The sequence below is a fragment of the Rhipicephalus sanguineus genome, chromosome 11, assembly GCF_013339695.2.
Source record: "Rhipicephalus sanguineus isolate Rsan-2018 chromosome 11, BIME_Rsan_1.4, whole genome shotgun sequence".
Lineage (NCBI taxonomy): Eukaryota > Metazoa > Arthropoda > Arachnida > Ixodida > Ixodidae > Rhipicephalus > Rhipicephalus sanguineus.
In genome coordinates, this window is record NC_051186.1 from 103,883,108 (window position 1) to 103,905,799 (window position 22,692).

A 22,692-nucleotide genomic window follows, 5' to 3' on the forward strand; every position below is an offset into this window, starting at 1 on the left:
GTAACAAGTTTCACTCTAGTATTAAATTCACCATGCACCATTCTCCCAGTGAAATTAACTTCCTAGACACGACGGTATCTATTGAAGCAGGAAAATTAAAGACGACGCTTTACAGAAAACCAACAGACAGCCAGCAATACCTAGATTACACTAGTCATCACCCGCGACACTGCAAACAAGGGATATTTGTAGGACAGGCGAGGCGTATAAGAAGGATCTGTAGCGATGACAACGACTACGTTCACCACTTAAGCAACCTAAAGGAAACATTAGTTAAAAGAAATTACCCGCATGATGCTCTAACAAGGCCTTCAACGAAGCATGTCAACTAGATAGGAAATCATCACTAGCTCAAAGGGCCCCCGTAGCACAGCCTAACCAGCCGCCAGCATTTATAACCAAATACTCAAATGCGCTACCAAACATAAATAATATCCTCCGTAAGTATTACCCAATACTGGCAAGTAACGAGCGCCTTAGAAAAGCGTTTCCCGGAGTACCAAAGGTCGTGTATCGCCGCAATAAAAATTTTAAGGACATGTTAGTGCACGCAAAAGTAAACCCTCATTCTACTGCCCACATAACACCGTGTTCTCGTCCGAGATGTAAGACTTGTAAGCACCTTCAAGATGACGTTATAGTTAAAAGCACCGGAAGTGATTACGTCCATCATATAAAATCTAGTTTCACCTGCACTAGTTCAAACGTTATCTACATGATCGAATGTTCATATTGTCAAAAACGGTACATTGGCGAAACGGGACAACCTGTTAATATTAGATTAAACGGGCATCCCGCGGACACAGCGAAAAAGTTACCCAAAGCAGTGGCACAGCATTTTAATGTAGCAGGTCACAACTTCGAAGATCTCAAACTTTACATACTTCAGTCAAACTTCCGGTCCCCAAGAGACAGAAAATATACATAGTCATACCTTATTCACAAGTTCAATACCCTCCAGCCAGCAGGCATTAACGTTTCTAAGGGGGCTCTCGAATCTATTCGATATGGTACATACACAACGAAAACGAATGAGAGTTAATCCCTTCTTCTAAGCTTTCGAACCTACTATTGTTAAAATGCCACGTGCTTCCCTTGACAATCATTCAGTGAAACGTACACCCTCCCGTCCTCCCCCCCCCCCTTTTTTTTCGTTCCTTATGACTCAACCAATCATCGCGGTGGCCTCTCCCCCCCACACCTTCTCCCCTCTTTTGGAGAGGGCACGAAGCATATACACACGATAGCTAAGGAAATCAGTTCCAGCCTTGAAAAAGACACGTCCACTTGTCGAAACGTTGGCTCGAGCATCCACCCCCTGTTTTACGGATTTTTTCATTACATATACATATCTACGACGTGACGGCGACGGCAAAAAGCAGCCGAGAGTGTCCATTTATTTGTTATCGCAATACAACAAATTCACAGCCCAGCTCTCTCCCCCTAACGGCAGAATGTCCTTACCTTTCGCCACTGTTTATTTTGGTCCCTTCTCTCTAGTTTTCTGCCACCAATACTCTAATCGTCTCTTTCTTATTTCTATCGCGGACGTGTTTAGGTTTCATTGTTGTCCCTAAAACCCAAGGCTTCATCAAGGCTGGTGCCCAAACATACACCTGGGTGGATATATCCGCATTCAATGAGAATATATACTTCCATGTAGCCAGAGCTTCTGGCGGTGACAGCATGAAAGACTTACCTTGCGCCGCTTTTTCGTTTTCGCGAACGCGCCTCACTGGCGTTTCGCTGAAGCTCTTCGGCCGGCGTTGCGACAACCCGTCCGGAACGCGGAACGAAGCGCGTGATAAACGCCCTGACACACTAAAGAAACGTCCGCGCGAACTTTGGATGCCTTCCGGGAAATGTGTAAACAGTTTTCTGCGGCGCTTACGCACCTCCGAGACAGTGGCGTGACCTGGGTGAGCTTGAAGGTCAGATACACGGAACCAGGCGTTGTTTGGCTTTTGTACCTGGAGGACAGGGGCGTAGCCAGGGGAGGGGGGCTTATGGGGCTTCAGCCCCCCCCCCCCGAAATTTTTCGTCCTCTCCATACACCAACAACCAGCCTGATTATCATTTATTCGATTATTTATCTTTTTCTGACCCTCAAAATGTTCGCAGAAGCAATTTTGATATCGGGCTGTACACAGATGGGTCAAAGGTGTATGATGACACAAAACATCAACTGATAGCTTCTCCTTGGATTCCTCCGTCATGATATATCTTTAAGTTTATGAACGATTTTAGGCAGAAACGAAGGTTTACGTGGCTTGGCTGGACAGGTACCGATGGCTTAGCTACTCAGCGCTTCAAGAGGGTGCGATTTGTCGAGTGTGTGTCCTTTTTAGCAGAAGTGAGATTGGCAAGGGCCAACATGCGCGCACTAAGGCGCTCGTATCCAAGCCATTTCAAAAGTGGAAGCACGCCCTCGAAGTCTTCGGTGCACATGAATTCACTAAATATCACACTGACGCTCATCTGGTAGCCGATAGTTTTCTTCAAACCTTCTCAGGATGTGTGCCCAGTGTTGTTGATCAACTGGACCATGGCAGGCAAGTTCAAATAAGAGAGACCCGAAGGAAGTTACAGCCTATTGTTGAGACAGTTCTTTTGCGGGCTGCAAGGTGTGGCTCTCCGTGGACATAGAGACAGTGGTCCCATGGATTCAAGCACAGCCTCCTCTACAAATACAGACAACATCAGAGCGATGCTTCGCATGCGCGCGGATTGTGGCGACACAGATATAAAAAGGCATTTGGAAAGTTGCCCAAATAACGCCTCATATTTTAGTCCAGATGTACAAAACCACATTATAGAAATCTCTGCTGCAATCATCAAGGAAAGCCTAGTAGCAAAAGTAAACGGTGCAGGCTGCTTTTCCGCACTTGCTGATGAAACGACGGATGTTGCTGGTATCGAGCAGCTTACTGTTTGTGCAAGGTACCTTAATAAGGACGCGAACGGAATCGAAGTGTTCTTAGCCTTTGTGCCAATTCACGACCAAATGGCCGGGCCCTCGCCGACACCGTCATAAGGCTCCTTACAGAAATGGGAATTAACATGCAGCATCTCCGTGGTCAAGACTAGGATGTTGCAAGTTCGATGGCCGGCAAAACGAATGGTGTCCAAGCTGCTGTTCGTGAAAAATACCCAGCCGCACTCTATGTACTCACTGCGCGTGTCACTCCCTTAATCTAGTTGTGTGTGCGGCATGCTCCATCACAGACATTGGAAACTGTTTTGGGACTCTGAAGGCGACGTCAGTCTTTTTCCGTAAATCTTCTAGCCGCTCACACGTTTTGCGAAAAATGACAAGTTTGAGCTGTCCTGAGTCTACAAGGCGGCGCCTTTTGGGACTATGCGAAACGCGCTGGACCGAGAAGCACGATGCAGTGCTTTCATTTGTGAGCCTCTTTGAGCCGTTCATCGCAGCACTAGAAGCCTGCATGTGTTCCAAAAATTCAATGAGGAGGTCGCGCTGCAACGTGAGCCCCCCCCCCCCCCCCCCCCCCCCGAACAAAATTCCTGGCTACGCCACTGCTGGAGAAGTAGCGCTAGCGCTCTAAAAATGGGCAAATATTGACAGCAGTTCACAGTAGGCCGTCCCGGAAAACGAACAAGACTGTTTCACGCTCCAGAGTGCTTTTCTTTTCGTTTTTGAACGTTCCTTTTGATTTTTTAAATGATGCTATTAATTTATGTTCCTGATTGAAATCGAGAGTTCTTGTATTTTTCGCACTTTTGTATTGTATTTCGCTATTTTCCGTTCCTACTATCGTGGTCTACATTTATCCCCATTCTTGCTTGGCCAGAATAGGGCGTACGGTACTTGTCAGCAAATACAAAATGTTGCCTACTACGGGAGAGCGGTCAGCGGTCCCTAACGAAGAAAAGACCCAATAAACTTTAGCAGACTCTCTAATCCTGGCTGACTGCATGGGCCACCACGCCTTTTTATGTTCCCAGCTGACCTTCCACGTAGAGCCGCTGTTACACAACCTGTGAAACAAATATTGCCGATTACTGGCTAAGAGGCGCAGTCAAGTTGTTTTCTATAATAGCGATGACTGCGCTAAATTACTTTTATTTTACGATCGGTCACCTACAGTTTCGCGCACAGGACTTCCAAGCAACATTCGCCGCTCCGATGCACGTCGCGTCGCTGCCCGCAGCTTGACACGATATTCAACCTGTCGCTGCAAGGCAATGGATGTAAAGCTGCATTCACTAGCCTCCCCGTAAAAGCACGACCTCATACACTTAGTAACGCAATTTCGAAGTTGTATAATGTTACACTCACACTTGCACCACTTACAAGACGTAAACTAATCCAACTTATCAGTTATGAACGTTGTAGAACCAACTATTTATTTACATTAATGTTGTCCCAAAATGACGTACGCCAGGCGACGCCGACAATACAGTGACGTCATCTGGCAGTGCCAACACCGCTGCGCGCTGCATGAAGCCAAAAGTTTGGTGTGACGGTGTTGCCCCCCACCGTGATAATTTATTAGCTTAGCGTATAATAAAGTGGTGCTGTACTAAGCTCTACGACGCGGGCCCTATTCCAGACCACAGCGACCCAATTGCCGTGGAAGAGAAATGCAAGAATACTCCTCCGCGTTCAGGAAACCCGGGTGCTAAGAATGAATCCGCAGTCCTACATCTTGACTCATAGTCGTGGCATGATTTTGCACACACCTCATAACTTATATTTAGCTGCGTTGCTTACAAGATATTAATGTCACAAAGACTCTCGTCCTTCGCCCAAGAAGGCTCGAAGGCCAAATCCATCTTCTCAGTATTCTTCTCAGTAAATTGTATTGACCGTCTCCCCCCCGCCCTTGTCCTAAGGCTTTGTGAACATAACGTCGTTTTGCATTCGACGTCATCATGTGAGGTCTAAGTGATGCCGTGGCCATGGCAGTACGACGCCATTTCTGATCACGTGACTTCTCGGCTCGTGTTGACGCCGACGGTTACCTTTAGCGTTTGACGAGGCGTCTATGGATATTACATTACATATAAGAGAGCGTTCGCTTGTACTGGCCGACCACGCTTGCGGTTGCCACGAATTATAGGAACCGAGTGAGACTGTGTATGGCGACGCGTTGCCGATGCAGTTCGCGAGTATGCGTAATGACTAATGAGAAACAGTGTGGTAACTCGCAAAAAGTATCTTGCGCTGAATATTTCATAACGGCATATTTTAGCGGATCCTGATCCTGGACGTAGCGAATGCAGCTGAGCAATTGTGAAGCAAACATTTCGAAAAAAAAAATCACAGATGATTACGATACTCCCTAATGAGAATTCTGGGCGCAGCTTCATGTTGGGGCAACGCCAACTGTGTTTGAAGTTTTGGCTATCCGCAGCCGTAGCAGTGTAACACTAGTTATATATTAAGTATTATATATGTAACCTAGTTACATATATAAGTACGGAGCGCTTTAGGGGCCCGGCATAACAACGTATAAAAATTGAAAAAGAAAGGGGGAAAGAGAGCGATAACTAAAAAGAGAGGAAGCAATGGGAAACATAGGAAGAAAAATAGAAACAGCAAGAAAGAGAAATAATTAGATAAAGAGAGAGGAAGAAATAAATGGAAATAAAGGGAGAAAAAACGGGGAAAAGAAAAAAATGAAAGAAAGAGAGTAGGAAAGAAAGAGAAAACCGAAGAGAAACAAAAAAGGCTACGCAGCTCCGCACTTCTTTCAGGCTTGGCACCCCTAGTGCGAAGCATCTTTTTTTAGCGACTGCTTTACGGCGCATCTCCCAAGCTCATTCATCGCGTCGCAATGACATTGAGCCGCCGGAGCTCAAGTGTGGCAGGCGTGATGACACTCTACGTGATTCGCTGAGGAGAGGTGTCGCACATGCGCCCCCTCCCTCGGAGCCTCGCTGCTACGACACCGCGTGACCAGCCGAATGTTTGATGAAACACTGTGTACATAGTCTTTACAAAACCAAGCTACGGATACCTTTCGCGCGTGATAACTCTTCACAAGAGTTAAACGTAAGCTATTTATTTCCCCTGGGACTCATTTGGCACTCATCTGCCGTTTTTAAATTAGCTAGGGTGCATTAATTATGCCGTAAAGGAAAATGAACTATAGTCGGATACAACTTGAGAAGGCAGTGGCATTTCCTCCTCGAAGGCGGATGAACACAAGCCTGCACCAATGGGCGCGCACTCGGGACTGACGTCATGAGAGGGACGGCCGGTGGCTTCGCCTTCGGAGAACGTCGGCGCTTGCATGAGCGGGACTATTTCTTTAGTCGCGGAGGCGATCGGCTGCCGCGCTTCGGTGGTCTGGGCGGGGCTTCTCCTGCCTTCAAAAGTTCTATCCGACTATAGAGTGAATGAAGTTTGAAGGCTGTGGGTTCGGTGCCCTCCTGCAGCGAGCTCATTTTTCATCCACTTGAATACCACACTATTCTAATACTACGCCAGTGAAAATCGCCACGCCGAATCTCCTATGCGAGCTGTCTTAGCGATGCGTAACGCTAGAAAAAAATCTTCAATTCAAAAGTTGTAGCGCTTGTTCAGAAACAGAATTTTTCAATCTATGCTAAGATAGCTCCCCTGCTTAATTTTTTTCCAGTCTTTCTTTAAAGCGAACGAATTTTAAACAATACCACGGACTTCCGCCTGCGGCGCGGCAAATTTAGTGCCCTCAAATATAGGCTTTAGGAAGCGCCAAGCAGCCATTCATAGTTCGTTCAGCTTACATTTGAGGCCATAAAAAGCGCCGCACGTTCGGCGGCAGTCACGTGGTACTTCTTAATTAAAAATTCGCGCGATTTAAAGAAAGGCCGGAAAAAAATTAAGCAGGCAAGTTATCTTACCATAGGTTGAAAAATTGGATGTTTCTCAACAAGCACTACAACTTTTTCTGATGAATATTTTTGTCTCAAGTTACTAATTAAAATGTTAATCAGGCAATCTGTTAATTGTCGAGCTTGGCGGATTGCAAAAATATTCTGACGTGCTCTATACGGTTGAGAATACTGCGGTAATTCAAGACGCGTAGCGCCTATGTTTATTTTTTTTTATTACCTGGTGCTTTTTAGCTGAAACAACCTGTATATAACCATATGAGTCGTGTAATGGCACGCAGCGGCTAGCCGTTGCGTCGATGTGCTATGTGAAGCCGTTACCGATATTCCCTTATATCATACTAAGAGCCAGAGTCACTCCAGGCGAGCTGAAGGTACAAGCACACAGACACCTACCACCGCTATCCATGAGCATTCACGCTATGTATAGTCTAGTACTTTCTCACCATTGCTGAAGCATCTGCTGGGCAAAACGTTTTTTCTCACACCATCAAATAGCTAACTTAGAGCATATGCTCTGGCAATGCCCCTCGTTACTGGGCAGTGAACAAGCCGACCCAGCCAAGTGGAGCTCCGCCATCAGAAGCCCCAACAAGGGGGATCAGCTTTGGGCCGTCCAGAGAGCCCACGATGCGGCGGTCAGGCTAAGCCTGCCCGTCCCAACGTGGGAGAAGCCCACTGCTCGCTAGTCGCGTCTCGCAGGACTATATTTAATAAAGTTCCACCATCCATCCATCATCCTAACATAGCGCACGTGCCAAAGTAATGCAGTGCAGAAAGATCGGTACATTCTACAGCCTAAACCCTATCAGTATACGATTCAAGCAAAACGAAGTTTGCTTTTGCGAAAGGCCATCTCAAAAAGAGGATCCTCAACTAACATTTCTTCTGCCAAGACACGCGTCATAAACTTCAGACAAATACAAGCCAATCAATGGCAGGAAATCCAGGCGACCTTCTTCTAAACGATAACCTCGGCGCCAGGCAAATAATGACGAAACACAAGTCGATGTTTAATGAACGCAACATCCGGGCAAGTTAAGCACTCAAGTTTGGCCATTGCCATAAACGTAAAGCGGTGTTAGAAACAAAGGCAAAACACAAATCAAGAAGTGGATTATTAAACGGTATTCGAGTAAGCAGCGCCTGAATAAAGCGCGCGATGCAACATGCAACAACGCGAAGTGACCCATCTGTCTGTAGGCACTGCGTCATGCACGAACTTCACACCCTTTGAAAACGAACACACAATCGGGGAGCTTCCATGAAGGTCATACCACCATTACTTCACACGTACGCGCACTTTTTGGCCGTCGCGTTGGTGGGACAGGAGAATGCATCTGCGAAGGGACCGAAGTTTCTTGTCGCATCAGTGCACGTCCTAGAAAACTTCCTCTTGAAAGAGTCCGTCCGACAAGTGCCGTGACAGAAGGTGGCAAGAAAGACCTGCGCGGGACTGTATTCGCGCAAGCCTTCGAGGCGCAGGTCGGAGGCCTCGTCCTTAAAACGCAAATACGCCGTGTAAGCGACGTCTAACGCGGGCAGCCACGGGAACGTCCTCTCGGCCTCCAGAACATCGGAACACCAAGAGGCGTTCCAGAAAGACCACGTGACCGCAGATTCCGATGACGCCATTACCATGCCTCCGTTGAGGAGGTGCGCCATCATGGCCACAGCTCTGAAGATTCCTTCTGCGTAGATAAAGCCCAGGCCACTGTAGAACATCGCACTCGTCCCCTCGCCGTAGTAAAACGGGGGACTAAGGGCGGCGACGGAAATGGAAATCACGTTCAACAGGGGATTGTAGGCGGTCACAGTCTCCCCAGCAAACGCAAAGACCTTCGAAGCGGCGACGTAGTCCCCGATGGCCACTGCTGCTCGATTATCACGGTTGTACATTTGCAAGCGGCTCCATTCCCATTCGGCGTAAAAGCCACGTTCGCTGCCATTGTACGGCTCCCCGAAGTACTGCTCGAAGCCGCCCGGTCTTCCGAAGTCGTCCTCAGGCCAGATGACAGTGCACATACCTTCCACAACTGAGGAGAGTGCTCGCCTCGTCTCAGCGTTCAGCTTGGAATACCCGCGGAGTTTCTCTACTACGATAGATCGTATATTCTCCAGCCGATTGGTGATGGCAAATCGTGCTTCTGTCGACAACATCGCCTTGTTGACGGACGCCAGAAGGACGTTGTAGGTAGTGTCGACGTGGTAGAAGCAGACGAGACGCTGAAAGTACGCGCCTTCCGGAGCGCTGTCCACCGACAACCGCAGTACACTGCTGATGGTAGAGCCCACGGCTTGCACGAACCACCAGACCGTGTGGAAGAAAATGTCTTTGGCGGTGTTCGAGGCGAATATGGAATCTATAGCTTCAATGAGGCCGCCGTTCGTAGCCAAGAGTAGGTCCTTTGCGGTGATGTCTGAGGCACGAGTGCCGTACACTGATCGAAGCGCTCTGATCCAGTCCTTCGCGCTCAGATTTCTCACCAGCTTCGGCATGCTTCCGATCTCCACGAGCCTTGGCTGAGGGAGATCACTGTCGATCGCAGAGGTCAGCTCGTGAAATATCTGCCTCTGCACTCCGCTACTTCTTCTCGTCAAGAAGGTCGTGAAGGACTCCGAAGGAGGTCTGACTGCGAACACCGTATTGATGAAGAAGCCCGTGTAGATGGAATAGCCGTCCTGGTACCTGGATATTGTCTCGTGCGTGAAATGCCCGAGAAGCGATGGCGTGGATGGAGTCAGCAAGACGGCGCGATCTCGCTGAAGACGAGACGATGCCGCCACCGGGAGCAAGTGTACGTGGAACCACAGTGGTAGCGCCCACACGACGGACAGTTCCAGGACCACCTGCAGGGCTCTGCCGTAGTCAACGATTTCCTCCGGTTCGCCAGCCGTGGGCCACGCGAAGCTTCGTTCACTTACAAAGGCCGTCAGCATCCTCACGGTGTTCTCTCCGTCGGAAGTGCTCGACATGCACTGGCGCATCATACTGAGCGGCCTGTTGATCACCGCCTGCTGGTCGTAGTCACCGAGGCTCAACTTATTGACGGTCGCGAACCAACGAAGAATGGCTTGCCCCCTGACCGAGCTGTTGGCGTGTCGAAAGTCGTTCGACCAACCACTGCACACGAAGCAGCCGAAACATTCGCAAGGCGACGCGTTGTGGTCGGTGTAGATGCCCAGCGTGTGAACGTGCTCGATACAGTCTGCCGTGCCACACAAGTCAGCCTCTCGGCCGCCTGTCTTGTACATACGGTACAGAGCGAACAGCACTAGTGCCAGAATGACTGCCATGAGTGCAACAGCTCCTGCGAATTCTGTTCCGTCAAACCACGGACGGGTGACGCTCAGTTGCTCTTTCTTGGGAGACATTTGGAGGAGGTCTTCAAGGCGTGGCTGCTGCTCGCGACGTAGGGAGAGAGTGGACAATCGAAATCTTAGCACGGTTCGACTGAATGCTTATACGATGAAACGTTGGGACGTTGCCCTTCCTGCTTCCATGTGTTGAACTTCTGCGTAAACACCGGCTTTCCACGGAGAAGCTTTGGAGAAAAATATTTCAAGTTTCAATTTTATAAGAACAAGACACTGCTTCAAAACAAGCAGGGGAGGTTCCACTTCAAACGCCGACCGTCGTATGGTTAAGAGGCAACAACTACCGGCGTTTTCTTCCGATTATTATTGGTGTATGGCCTTGTGTTTTAAATGGTAGTATACGTTTTAGATTTCGTAATACAAACTCATTTTTAGTGCCAGCAAGTCATTTTTTCATGATGCTGCTCGTGGAGTTACGCTGATGTATTGCTGTGAAGTTCAACACATGACGAAAGTGCAATGCCTGTATTCCTAAGCTAGAGTTTACTTTACCATATTATCAATCACGAGAGTTATTTAGCTGGGCGGAAGGGCCAGGCAGGTGCAGAAGCGCTGTCACAGCGCAAGCCGGAGGAAATGGAATTAGAGCCCGTTGTAAACTGTCTTAGGGCGCCCAGTTGAAGTAAAATTGCGAAGGGCCCACTATTACAATTCATTCGACCAATCAAGCACCCGCTATGCACCTGTAAGGCAGAGTGTGCATCGACGTAAATGCACACTTTTCGATGTTCTGGATGACGATGACGATGAAGATGAACTATGTGAGCGTGAAACGGCGCGCAGAGACGGGACAACGAAATGAAGCATACCCTATAGCACAGGCCTCTGCTCTTCATTCCGGTCTTGCGCACGTTTTGAGACCCTACTACAATCATATAGCTGAAGCATTTGTAATCGATAGGCAGCTTTCAACCATCCACTGCTCACACGATTTGCATGTCGTGATGCCTTGTCCTATTATACGTTTCTTCCACGGAATATTACAACTGTTGACGTGACTTCTTGCCCGCCGGCAGGCCTTTATAGGGTTTCTTTCTGAAGGAGTCTCGAGCACTGTTGTGGCACTATGGCAGAACGGTTACCTGCCACGCAGATTGCGTGCGTTCAGTTAAGCCTTGATGCCTGTTTCTTTTTTTTTTCTTTTTTCATTGTGCGCGTTAGCTGCGACGGTCACTGGCGGCGGCACTACCACCAGTTGCAAGGGCTATAGCAACAAATTAGGATGCCTTAACAACAAATTAGAATGGCATACGAAACAAGGCTTACAGGTTTAGGAGGAATATGAATGGTAGTAAGCATCAGCTTCTTATGTAAGCTCGTGTGCTACGGCGCGGGTAGACACATAGGAAGAGAGACTCGATGGCCACGACAAGCCGCTTGTAGAATGGAGGCTATGACAGGCGGCTCTCGCGAGCAGAGAGTTTTAGGTCGCATAAAGCGTAAGGTGGATAGCACACACAGCGTCCCTCCCTATTGGTGCTCGTACAGACTGGCTATAGAATGATGTCAGGGTATCACATTCAGTGCCACACGACGCTGTCGGTGTGTGCGCGAAAACTTAAAGCGACACTAAAGAGGAAAACAATCTTTCTCTTATAAGTAAATTACTCTTGCGCAATTCCAAAATCACCACGCTTGCCGCGGGAAGACGGTCGGTAAGCAAGGAAACGCGCGAAAAGATAATGCGAGTGGTGACGCCACATAGAAATGCCTGCACCTAACGCCGTGACGTCATAGATTTTGACGGCGTCTGGTAGAGCCTACGTAGCTCCTAATCGATAGATGTGAAGAACGCTGACCTGTAAGGGAGCCGTGGACTTATTATGCCAAGTTAAAAGGAAATTTTGTTGAGCCAATGTCACCAAAATACGACATATACACTTCGAAATCCGTGACGTCACGCGCGGCGATTTGGGTGCGAAATTTAAAAAGGGAACTTTGACCATGATTTTTTTCCTCCAATGATAAACTTATGACGTTGAAATTAACGACATTACAGTTCTAAGAATAGCCTTTATGAATCGAAACAGATTCACTCCTTCACTTTAGTGTCCCTTTAAAGCAGAGCCACTGCTGGTTGTGTGTGCGGCCACTTACACCATAGCCACCGCGTTTATCCAGAACAGATGCAGCTTTGCGGCATTGCTTTACGGTATCACAATCGCTTAAACACGGTCGCGGTAAGCCACACACTTTTACCCCGGTCTTAGGGTCTTTACGCTACGTATATCGCGCCAGTTATAGCAAACTCATTCACATGCCCATGGCCAGTGAGATTGCGCGCAGGCGGGTTTCTCTCCGGCCGTCGCAATCGCCGCGCTCCCCAGCAAAACAGCAGTACGGCGCCTCGCACACCCAGCTACCGCGAGTGGGCGCGTTTAGTGAGGATTCCGATGGTAGCGGAGACCGTGGCAGAAAGCAGAGCGTACGGCATACCAGCGTGCACGTTGGCACTTTTTCGCACTTACGACCACTGCAGAAAACAAGTGTCGTGGTCTACATTTGTTAAAATCGCTGAGTGGGCGAGTTCGTGATTCATGATACTTGGAAATACGAGCGCGTAACTTATACAGGGACTTAGGAAGACAAGGTCTACAGCAGCAAAAACACCAGAATGCGCAGGGGAGCTAGAAAGCGATCCACATGCTCACCAGTTCAGTAACCTTGCGTCGGCTAAAGCCCAATCTACCACGTCCCGAAGTCAACTGCAGTGTGGCACGGGTAACTGTGGAGCGCCGAGGCTGAGCGGCGGCCTCCCTCACTGGCGTCCTTGCGGTACTCGCTGGTCCCTTCGAGGTGTACGGAGCAATGTCACTCGTCACGGCGACAGCACTGCAGTTGTAGGGAGCTGCATGGAGCGGATGACGATTATTTAAAAAGTCACAGTGTCGCCGCAAGGGCGAATAAATGAATACGAAATCAATAAATTGGAATGTCACACGAAGAAAGCCAATCAGCTCGAAACTTACAGTGCGACGGACGCACGAAAAGAACAGGCGCAGCCATCCACCGACACAGCGGCACGCACAGGCATGCACCGAGAACCAAAGCCGGGCGAGCAATTGAGAAGACGATGCGCACGGGGCCCGATTACGCTATCGCTTCTACTCTTCAAGGCGAAGCTCAAGCGTCCACCAAGTTTTTTTTTTATTTTGCTGTCAACCATACAACACCTACAACAGTAACGAAATACAACGAAATACGACGAAATTTTGACGAAATACAACGTTCGCTTGAGCTGTAATTGTTCAAAGCGCGAACACGTGACCTGCCGGGTCCGCCAATAAGTTTTCCGCGGACGCCGCCTACGGTACAGGCTAGCCGAACGCAGCTGCGCTGTAAAAAAGTAGCGCTAACGCGGGACAAAGCAACGAGGAGCCTTGCATCGCCTTTAATTGCATTCTGCATCCGTAAGCTCCCATTTCATTAAAATAAAACCTTTCCCGCCTGAAGCTCACTCACCGTTCACCGGGCCCTCGTCGAGCGGTTTTCCGTCGGGGCCTCCGGTTCGCCTCCTCCCACCGGGCATCACAGCGGCATCCATGGCTTTGTCCACGTCCGATGTAAGGACGGCGGGTCCTTCCTTCGCTGTCCTCGACATGGATGGCGCTTGAATCGGAGTTCCACCACAGGTCCCAGGACCTGCAGCGCTGCTCCGTTTCGGCCCACCAGGCTGCTCGGGAGCGCCAACAGTCCCATCGGTAGCGGTGACAGCGACGAATCGTGCTGTCACGGGTTTGTGATCACCGGGCGAATGAGGAGGCACGACTTTTGACGTGCGCTGGTGGCCCTGAACATCGTGACGTCGCGACGCCGAGGACAGGCCGTCGGACTCATTCGGCTTGAGCGGGACGGGGATCGTGCTCGACCGCCTTCGTCGCAGTCGTGGTGGGTTGGCAGCATCGTGGGCTGCTCGGAGGGAGTCGCTCGACTTCGAAGCCTTGTCCGAGTCGCGTTCGCTCGAATGAGCTACTCCGTCCGGCTTGACGTCGCTGGCAGCGCCACGCGGAGGTTCTTTCCGAAACGCCTCCTTGCTGTCGCTTGAGCGGCGTTGTCGAGAGGGCTTCTTGGACATTGCTGCAGCTCGGAGATCGTCGGACAAATTGACCACGGTTGATTGCTTCTTCTTCTTAAGGAACACGCAAAGCACGCGACGGAACGCGCTGAACGTGATTACGTTTTGTAGTTTTGTTTTGTCGCCTAGGCAAAACTGGCTCATACCCACAAGGGGGATCGGCCTCACCGTCACTTATAAAGGGAAATTTAAACGCTACGCAACATTAAAAAGAAAGAGAAGGTCAAAACGCGATGTAAATAAAAAGTGAAAGAAGTGGAAGGATTCGAAAATCTATGGATAAAAGATAGAAGAAACAATAAAAATAAACTGTTTCCAGTCGTCGGTAGCACTAGAAGCGTAATTTTCCGGGTGATTGAAAGAATTTTGATGTATTGAAGAAGTCTCTTGGGGAATGTGTTGTCATGTATCTAACGGTCATAACTGTTTGTGTCACTGCAGCGAAGACCAGCTTGCAGGAGATGACGGGAGCGTTCCGACTGTAATCCTTGGCATGTACATACACAACACCGGCCTAACGGCGCACATTTACCACAAATATACATAACAAATATTATGTCTTCAGGGCAAGTCTATGTTGCAAATAAAAAAAATGAATCGATGTAGCTCAGTAAGGATAGCACTGCGGCTTGCGTCACACTGATCGTCTCCAAATGACAAGAGGTTAGAGGTAGTAAAGGTTAACCGCAGTCTCCCAGTTGGCATTCCAACAAACATTTGGTGGATTAAGGCAAAGAGGTGGCATGAGAGAAAAAAGTTATCTGTCATTTCCGGTTAATTCCAAATTGCACAGTGGTTAATTATTGAGAAGCCAGATTTGTGAAGCTAATGATTTAAACGGGGAACTCTACAGCAAAAGCTTGTGAGGGTTACCTCGCATTGACGTGAAAGGCATTAGGTGGTGTCCGAAGCGAACTGCAAGTGTCGAACTCAACTCCTCATATCGTATGAGATATGTTTCATTGTACTTTTAAATAACAGGTGTTTGATTCTCTCTCCAGTGAGGTATTTGCATGTATATAACCACTAGTGCCGACTACGGGAGATCGGCCATCAATAAAACGGAAGCGCGCCCGAACAGGGGCACGCTGTGTTCTGTTGGCTAGACGCAGCCTATTCTTTTTGTTGGTTGACAGTTATGCGAATGAACTGTGTTGGCAACCCTGCAGAGCCTCAAAAATATTTTTATAATCAATGCACTTATGTCGGGCTCGCTGAAGAGAACGGTTGAGCGTCCGTCACTTGTTGGTTCGCGCCCTTTTTTCTGCTGCGCCATACACATAAATGGCGACAAAGCTAGAGCAACGTATATGCGGATGACATAGCATTTTTGGCTTAAGATAATGGCAACATATGCTATATAACCGATTACAAACGTTCATGTGTGCCATTGGAAATTGGTTACAGCTTATTCACTTGTCCTTTAATGTTTCATGGAGTGCTGTTATAAATTTCCCTTTACACAACACAGCAAATATCGCACTTACATGTAACTTTCAGAAAATGCCTCAGGTGGACACAGTAAAATATTTGGGGATAATTTATGATAATCACCTTCTTTGGCGTACACACATTGAATACATAACCGAGACAGGATTACATGCACGTGCTGTCCTACGTAGGCTCTCCTACGGTGCATCGGGGATGCGAAGAGACACACTAGTTCTGATATATGAAACGTATGTATGCCCAGTAGTATAATTCAAATGTGTTTTACATGCTGGTGCAGCAGCTTATCAATGGTGTCCTCTTGTACTTCTGGAAAGGAAGACACTACGGTTATGCCTTGGTTTAGCAAAATTTGTAGCCTACAGTGTCCCATACTTAAACACATGTTTGCCGTCTGATTTGTACATATTTCGATCATTTACCACACAAACATTTTTAGAGATGTATGATTATTCATCAAATTTTAAAAAAATAATTGCATGTATCCGGCTGCGTTCTTTTTTCAATCATATTGACCTCTATTTCATACCCCACAAGTGAGTTACATACAGGCACTTGTTGACACGTTAGATGCAGGATTCAGTAAAGTTCCCCTGCTTGATAATGCAAGAGTGAGCATTTAGATTATGTTTGACGATGAAGAGGCGTGCCAGCCATCACGCAGCACGGTTTCAAAAAGGAGGAACATCGTTACGCGAAGCACACCGAGTTAATATTTTTCCCAGTATCTTGTAGCAGGCACTACTCGTTTTTTCGTTAATGAGGTTTAGTAACAAGTCCCCATTATGCTTCTAACTCGACAAGTACTCACCTAATCATTAAAATCTCAATGAGGCATATGTAGGCGTGCTCAAATGACATCTAACTTCGCTGTTTTCGGCAACGTACTAATTACGTGCTCATTTCTTCCGGCTCATAAAGGAAGACCACGGAATATTAAGAATAACACGTAACTACGCTGCCACCCGCAAAGGGGGACGGGGTGTAGTCTTGACTTGCTACCTCACAGTGAGCCCCTTTGAGGGCGCTGCTTGCTGATGAGCGCTGCGGTCTAGTCACGTGGCAATTCTCAAATTTCGTGGGCTTTCTTCATTAGCAAAAACAAAAGCGAGCACAATTTGTACGTTGTTGAAAATAACGCATTTAGATGTCACTTGAACATGCCTACATATGCCTCGTTGACATTTTAGTGATTAGGTGGGTATTTGTCAAGTTAGACACATAATTAGCGCCAATTAACAAAACCAAAGTAACAAAAAAATATTTGTTGCTACTACAGTATACTCTGAACAATATTCTCTAGCTGTGCTTCGCGTAACGACGTTCTTTTTTTGTAATTGTCCTGCGTGATAGCTGAGACACCCTGTATATCGGAACCACGCCAACAATTTCGCTTACAATGTACTAAACGGTTTCCCACAAATTCATTGGGATGGGCTGAACATAAGAAATGTCATCGCTACAGATGCCTCACAAAAAGAAGACAAATCTGGCATTGGTATTTTCTGCGAGAATTTGAACTGGACACCTTGGTGAAGAGCTACCACTTCCTCATCCCTATTTGTGGCGGAATTTAGGGTGGTTATTATGACATAGCGAAAGCTCAGCTCATCCACCTCGAGAGTGGTCATAGTTAGATTCTTTATCTTTATGTTCAACGCTATATGCAAACAGTGGTTCTCATGTATCACGTGCTTTTCGGTCACTTAGTCCCTCTCACTTAACTCTAATTGCATTGACCTGGGCGCCTGGACATAAAAGAATGAAGATGAATAAAATGGCGAACACCTTGCTGAAAGCTGTTCGCCATTTTATTCTATCAACTGAATCTGCCACCTCATATTCGTTGATAGATTCAAAAGACGAGCCATAAGTCAAGACTCTCGCAACACTCTAATTACTCATCTATGAGTACCGAAGCCGTTTGTTCCCTTGGTGTAGAAATTTCTGCTCTACACGAGAAGAGGAAGTTATGTTTACAAAATCACTCTGCCCCGTCTGAATATAAAACTACATGTGCATAGAGTTGGTCTGGCTCCTTGCCCTGGGTGCCGGCTTTGTTTATTACAAAGTAAGCACAATTGCTGGTTCCCATTGCACAATTGCTGGTTCCCATTGCGCTCCGCTCTTTCGCCCAGGCACAGAAAAATAGAGGAGCAGCTGTCTTTGCATGTGTTGCTGTTACGTTCACGCCAAGGAGATGTACCCGTCTAAAGTGGCGCTGACTAAAGGCATTTCGTGGGATTGTGGGACAAAGCGGCACGCGCACTGCATAACTGGTGCTAGCATAGCATGCGATGCAATTTTTAATAAACGTTTCTTATTTATGGAAAGTATGGAAAGCTTTTGTAAATACAGTTTGTGCTTAAAGAATTAGTTGTAGAATGAGTAACCTTTTTGTGAGTGAAGTAAGCGAACACACTCAAAGCTTTGCGCTGACGCCTGTGCTGCCACCCCTCGACGTTTTTTCGGCGCAACTAGGGTCGCGTTGGGACTAGTTGAAATGGTTTCTGGCTGATGGTATGGCGAGTGACCATCTTTTGCTCGTGTGTGTGTTTGGGATATTTGCGCTAGTTTATTCGTCATGGAGCTTAATGTCTGGTGACATTTCGAGAGCGCAACACTGTTGTGGATTTTGCTCGTGAATGAAACTAACACTACGTGAACACGACGTCTTCGACTTTCTGCAAAACGCCAGTTTTCTTGCCGGACAAAATACGGCGCCTGCTTAAGCTTACAGATACGTAGCGACGAGCTGCGTTGCATTTGCAACTATATTTACTGCTTGTGAAGTGTACGACAGTCTAGCGTTGCTTGCGGCGTTCTTAACCCTGAAAAATCTCCTTGTTCACCGCATGTGCAATACGTGTTTGCTACGCGAGCAGACGGCCGAGTGTTGTCTCTCTAAAGACGTTGGTGTGTGCTTTTGCGCTATCAAAAGAAAAAATGATCTGTTTTTTCTTACTCGCCGTACGGAATTCTACCTGTATCGGGCGAAGTTTACTATTCTTGTTGCCGCCAGCATTCTCTCTTGCTGCCTATCACTACACCGTGCCACTGCACTTTTGCTGCTTGCAGGCCTTTCTGCAACAATACAAATTTCGCAAAAAAAAAACATTTGGGCGGAGTTTGCTGCCATGATACTGGTACTTCTCCCTCATTGGTTTTATATAACATTAATAACGGCTGGATGTTGAGGTCAGCGGTGATAGTGCAGCCCTATTTAGGGTTGCAGTATATGTAAATAAAGGAATCAGTAAACAGTGTGTTGTCAGTATTGACGAGCCATTGTACCACCTCCGCGCTTCATGCATTATTCGACCAAAGAGTCCTATCAAACGAGCACTTCGCATATGGACAGGGTATTCTAAACAGAAATATTTCATGCACATTTTTTGTTCTTTAAATATGCAAAGACTTCACCAAATTAAACGTTGCCGTAGGAGCACGTAAGTGCAGCCCTTATCAATCCGCATCAAGTAATGCGTGTGAGCTGTTTAGCATTCCTGAAGCTTCGCCGTTTATTTCACGTTCTGACTTTAATACTACTCGAGAGAAACGCCATGTCATTTGACTAACCGCAATATAGCCGTTTACTATACCGCCTGCACATAAACAGGCTGATTGCCACCTGGCTACCTATAACCAGAGTTTGCTGCAACTTTAGGAAATAATATTTTGTGCATGTTTTTTTTCTTCATGGTAAGTCTATGATGATTTTCACATGTTTGTGGATACCGCCGATAATCTTGTTGTCCGCCATGATGCAAAAACAAAGAAGGCAAGTGAATTTCGGCAAGTACAGAATTTGTGTATGTGTTACATATCTGAATGGATCGATTTTTGTGACAAACTGCACAGGTACGAAGCAGCGAGTAAATGTATCGTGGCATTTAGCTGCGCTGGCACGGACTAGATGACATGGCTGCGCTGGCCCGTGTCTGTGCCAACACCCAGGCTGCAATAAATTCTTCATGTTTTCATTGGAGAGATTGCTGCTGGTATTAAAAAGCAAACTTGGAAGGCCTCAGGGCTACTAAGAGCATATTTTGCTCATTGACATCTGTAGCAAGCGGTAGCTTCAACTGCCACAAATATACTGCCTGGTTGAGGCGACACAGACTTCGATGACGACGACGACGACGACGTCGTCGTCGTCTGTGCTAAAATCAGCTGTATTGGGGAGATACACCATGTTAAGAGCACCAGTCACATCGATTGTAATACGGTTTGCCACGTAACCTATGTCCTCACCCACCATTTGTTTTCACATGTCAATTTAAGTAGACCTTCTAAAATGCAAACGCCGCTACGACGTCTACGATTCATAAATATATATTCGTTTTGGCATGTGAAAACACATACTTCCATTTCTTTTTGCGGCAGCGAGATGCTTCACATCATATCCCTGTGGTGACAACTGAGGGCGCTAGCTTGATGGAAGCAACAGCCCCATGCAGCTCGAGTCATTGACGATCACAGATAATGACTTTGTTTCTGCCCTGGTGGCGGTGATTGCCCTGTGCCAAGAATTCGACATTGTTTTATTGCGAAAGCAATTATATGGACAGTGTCGACGGGTTTCTGCCGCCGCCGTTACCGTCGCCGTGATGTCTTTCCGGTATGAAGTCCAAATTGACAAGATTTCCCCGCGCATTGTATGTTCTACAGCGGGTAAAAGCGCGCGAGCGGGGGCGACGAACACGGCAGAAACAGAGATTCGAGCCGGCCCATTTCCGTCGCTCGGAGGGTGCATGCGATAACATCACCTCACTCGGGAGGCCTGCCGTCGAAGCAGAGAAGAAACGGCCCGCCCGTCTTTAACGACCATGAAAATACGCGAGGTGGGGGGCGGGGGTGTTGTCGACGCGCGAGCAGCCACTTTGAACTTTCAATCTAAGGGCGCGGTCGCGATCGCTGCCGCTCGCCCTATCTCGACAGCCATCACAGCGGGCAGCTCGTATACCCTTCTCGTGCTGCGCTCTCAACGCGAAGTGACTATGCGGATGGCATCTCTCCCTGTGGCGGCTGTATTATCTTACACCAGCGTTTTGTAGTTACGCCAAATCGGATACAAAACGCTTAGCCGCCAGCCTCACTTCGTGTAACACTACAATTTGTTGCTATCGCATTTATTGCTTCAGGCCTTGCGGCGAAACTGTGACTTTTCTTCAGCAAAGGACGCAGAAAGCCCTTGATGTGTTGTACGGCACGGTTAGTGTGGAGCGGTGTGAGGCCTACTCTAGTACTCGCATACACGTTGCTGCAATGAAAGAAGAAGAATAAAACATTTCTTTTTGTTTAAATTTTCTCCATATTCTGTGTTACAAGCACCCAAGCAGCGCTCTGCCAAGCAGCTCTGGCCATGTTTTGAGCGCGTGAAAACAATGTGCGAGATAAATATTCATCTCCACTTGGAGTACCTACATATATGAAGGGCTAAACAGTCGATCCCTTGGGGAGTAGCTGGAAGCATGAGCAGTTTCTCCTGAGCGTAACTGCAAAACGAGCGTGTAACAGCAAAAATCTAACAGTTGGTCCTTCAGGAGCAACAGGTGAGAGTAACATTTCATATTTGGGGAGCAACGGATGGGACTAACATTTCATCCTCCAAGCAAAACGAGCGTGTAACGGCAAAAGACCAACAGTTGGTCCTTCAGGAGCAATAGCTAAAAGTAACATTTCATACTTAGGGAGCAACGGCGGGGACTAACTTCGCTCACTCTGGTAGCGGCAGCGGTGGCAAGCGGTCACGGAGTAACGACGTTCTACTGATACTTGCAGGCCCGCCATGTTAACCGAGCTGCTAGCTTCAACGTGGGACACGCCCTGTGGAGCGGTCTGTTGATTTCCGCACGTCTCGTACACCGCCAAAGGATCCGGAGTTCGCACGCTTCGTCTGTTCATGTGTCCTGGCTGCCTTCTGCTGTCTACCACCGCCATCTGTAGTCGCTGGACGCAATCTTCTGGACACTATGATCTTGATCTTGTGGGCGTGAAAACGGATCTACTTCGCTCACTCTGGTAGCGGCAGCGGTGGCAAGCGGTCACGGAATAACGACGTTCTACTGATACTTGCAAGTTGGTTGCATACCTTATACATTTCGTAAGGTAGGCGTGTAGACTGCCACTGCTGCTACCATAAGTGCTATTCAAAGTGCGTGTGCTTTCTTTGTATTGTTGGTTCGCTGTCGGGCTGCGACACCAGTCACTGTCGTACTGCATTTTGGCCAGCTTTTTGTTGACATAAGATGTCAAAAGAGATCAGAGCACTGTTTGACGACCTAAAGCGTGAGCTGCGGGCTGAGTTTAAAGATTTTAAGGACAGCATTCAGCGAGATTTTCGCAAAGAATTGAGAGATATCACGACTTCCCTGGCTCATGCGAACAAAGAATACGAGGAAATCAAAGGGGAAAACACAGAACTTAAAGAAGCAAACACCAAGCTTCATGAACTGTGCTCCGATCTCCTACAGCAGGCAAAAGACCACGAATGTTGAATACTTCAGGCTGAGCAGTACTCTCGGAAAGCCAACGTAGAAATTAAAGGTATACCGTACAGTACCTCTGTGGACCTAACTGAAGTGGTCAACAAAATTGGTGAACATATTAGGGTTCCACTCATCGCAAGTGATATTGCACGTGCTCACTGGATTCCGACAGCCAAGAACGCGACTAAAAAGAATGTGGTAGTGCAGTTCCTGGATAGGCAAAAGTGAGATAGCTTTTTGAAGAGTGCACGCACGACAACGTTGAATTGTTCTGACGTCGGCATCGATGCTCGATCAACCTTGTTCGTGAACGAGCACCTGTGTCCCGAACTGCAGCGATTACTTGGTCGAGCTACAGCGCGTAGGCATGAGGTAAACTGGAAGTATGTCTGGGTGCGCGATGGCAAAATCTTTGCAAGACAGGCAGATGGCTCACCAAGAATCAGGATTCAGAGT

The 22,692-nt window shown here is 47.7% G+C and overlaps 1 protein-coding gene across 1 annotated transcript in view; it reads right to left on the reverse strand.

The window, feature by feature from the left end:
* The window catches only part of LOC125756432 (neprilysin-like), an 86,682-nt gene extending 76,542 nt beyond the window's left edge, over nt 1-10,140 (reverse strand). The window contains exon 1 of the mRNA XM_049411224.1: nt 8,290-10,140. Coding sequence (XP_049267181.1) covers nt 8,290-10,140 — 1,851 coding nt within the window. The remainder of the gene's footprint in view (nt 1-8,289) is intronic.
* Between the last annotated feature and the right edge of the window lie 12,552 nt (nt 10,141-22,692).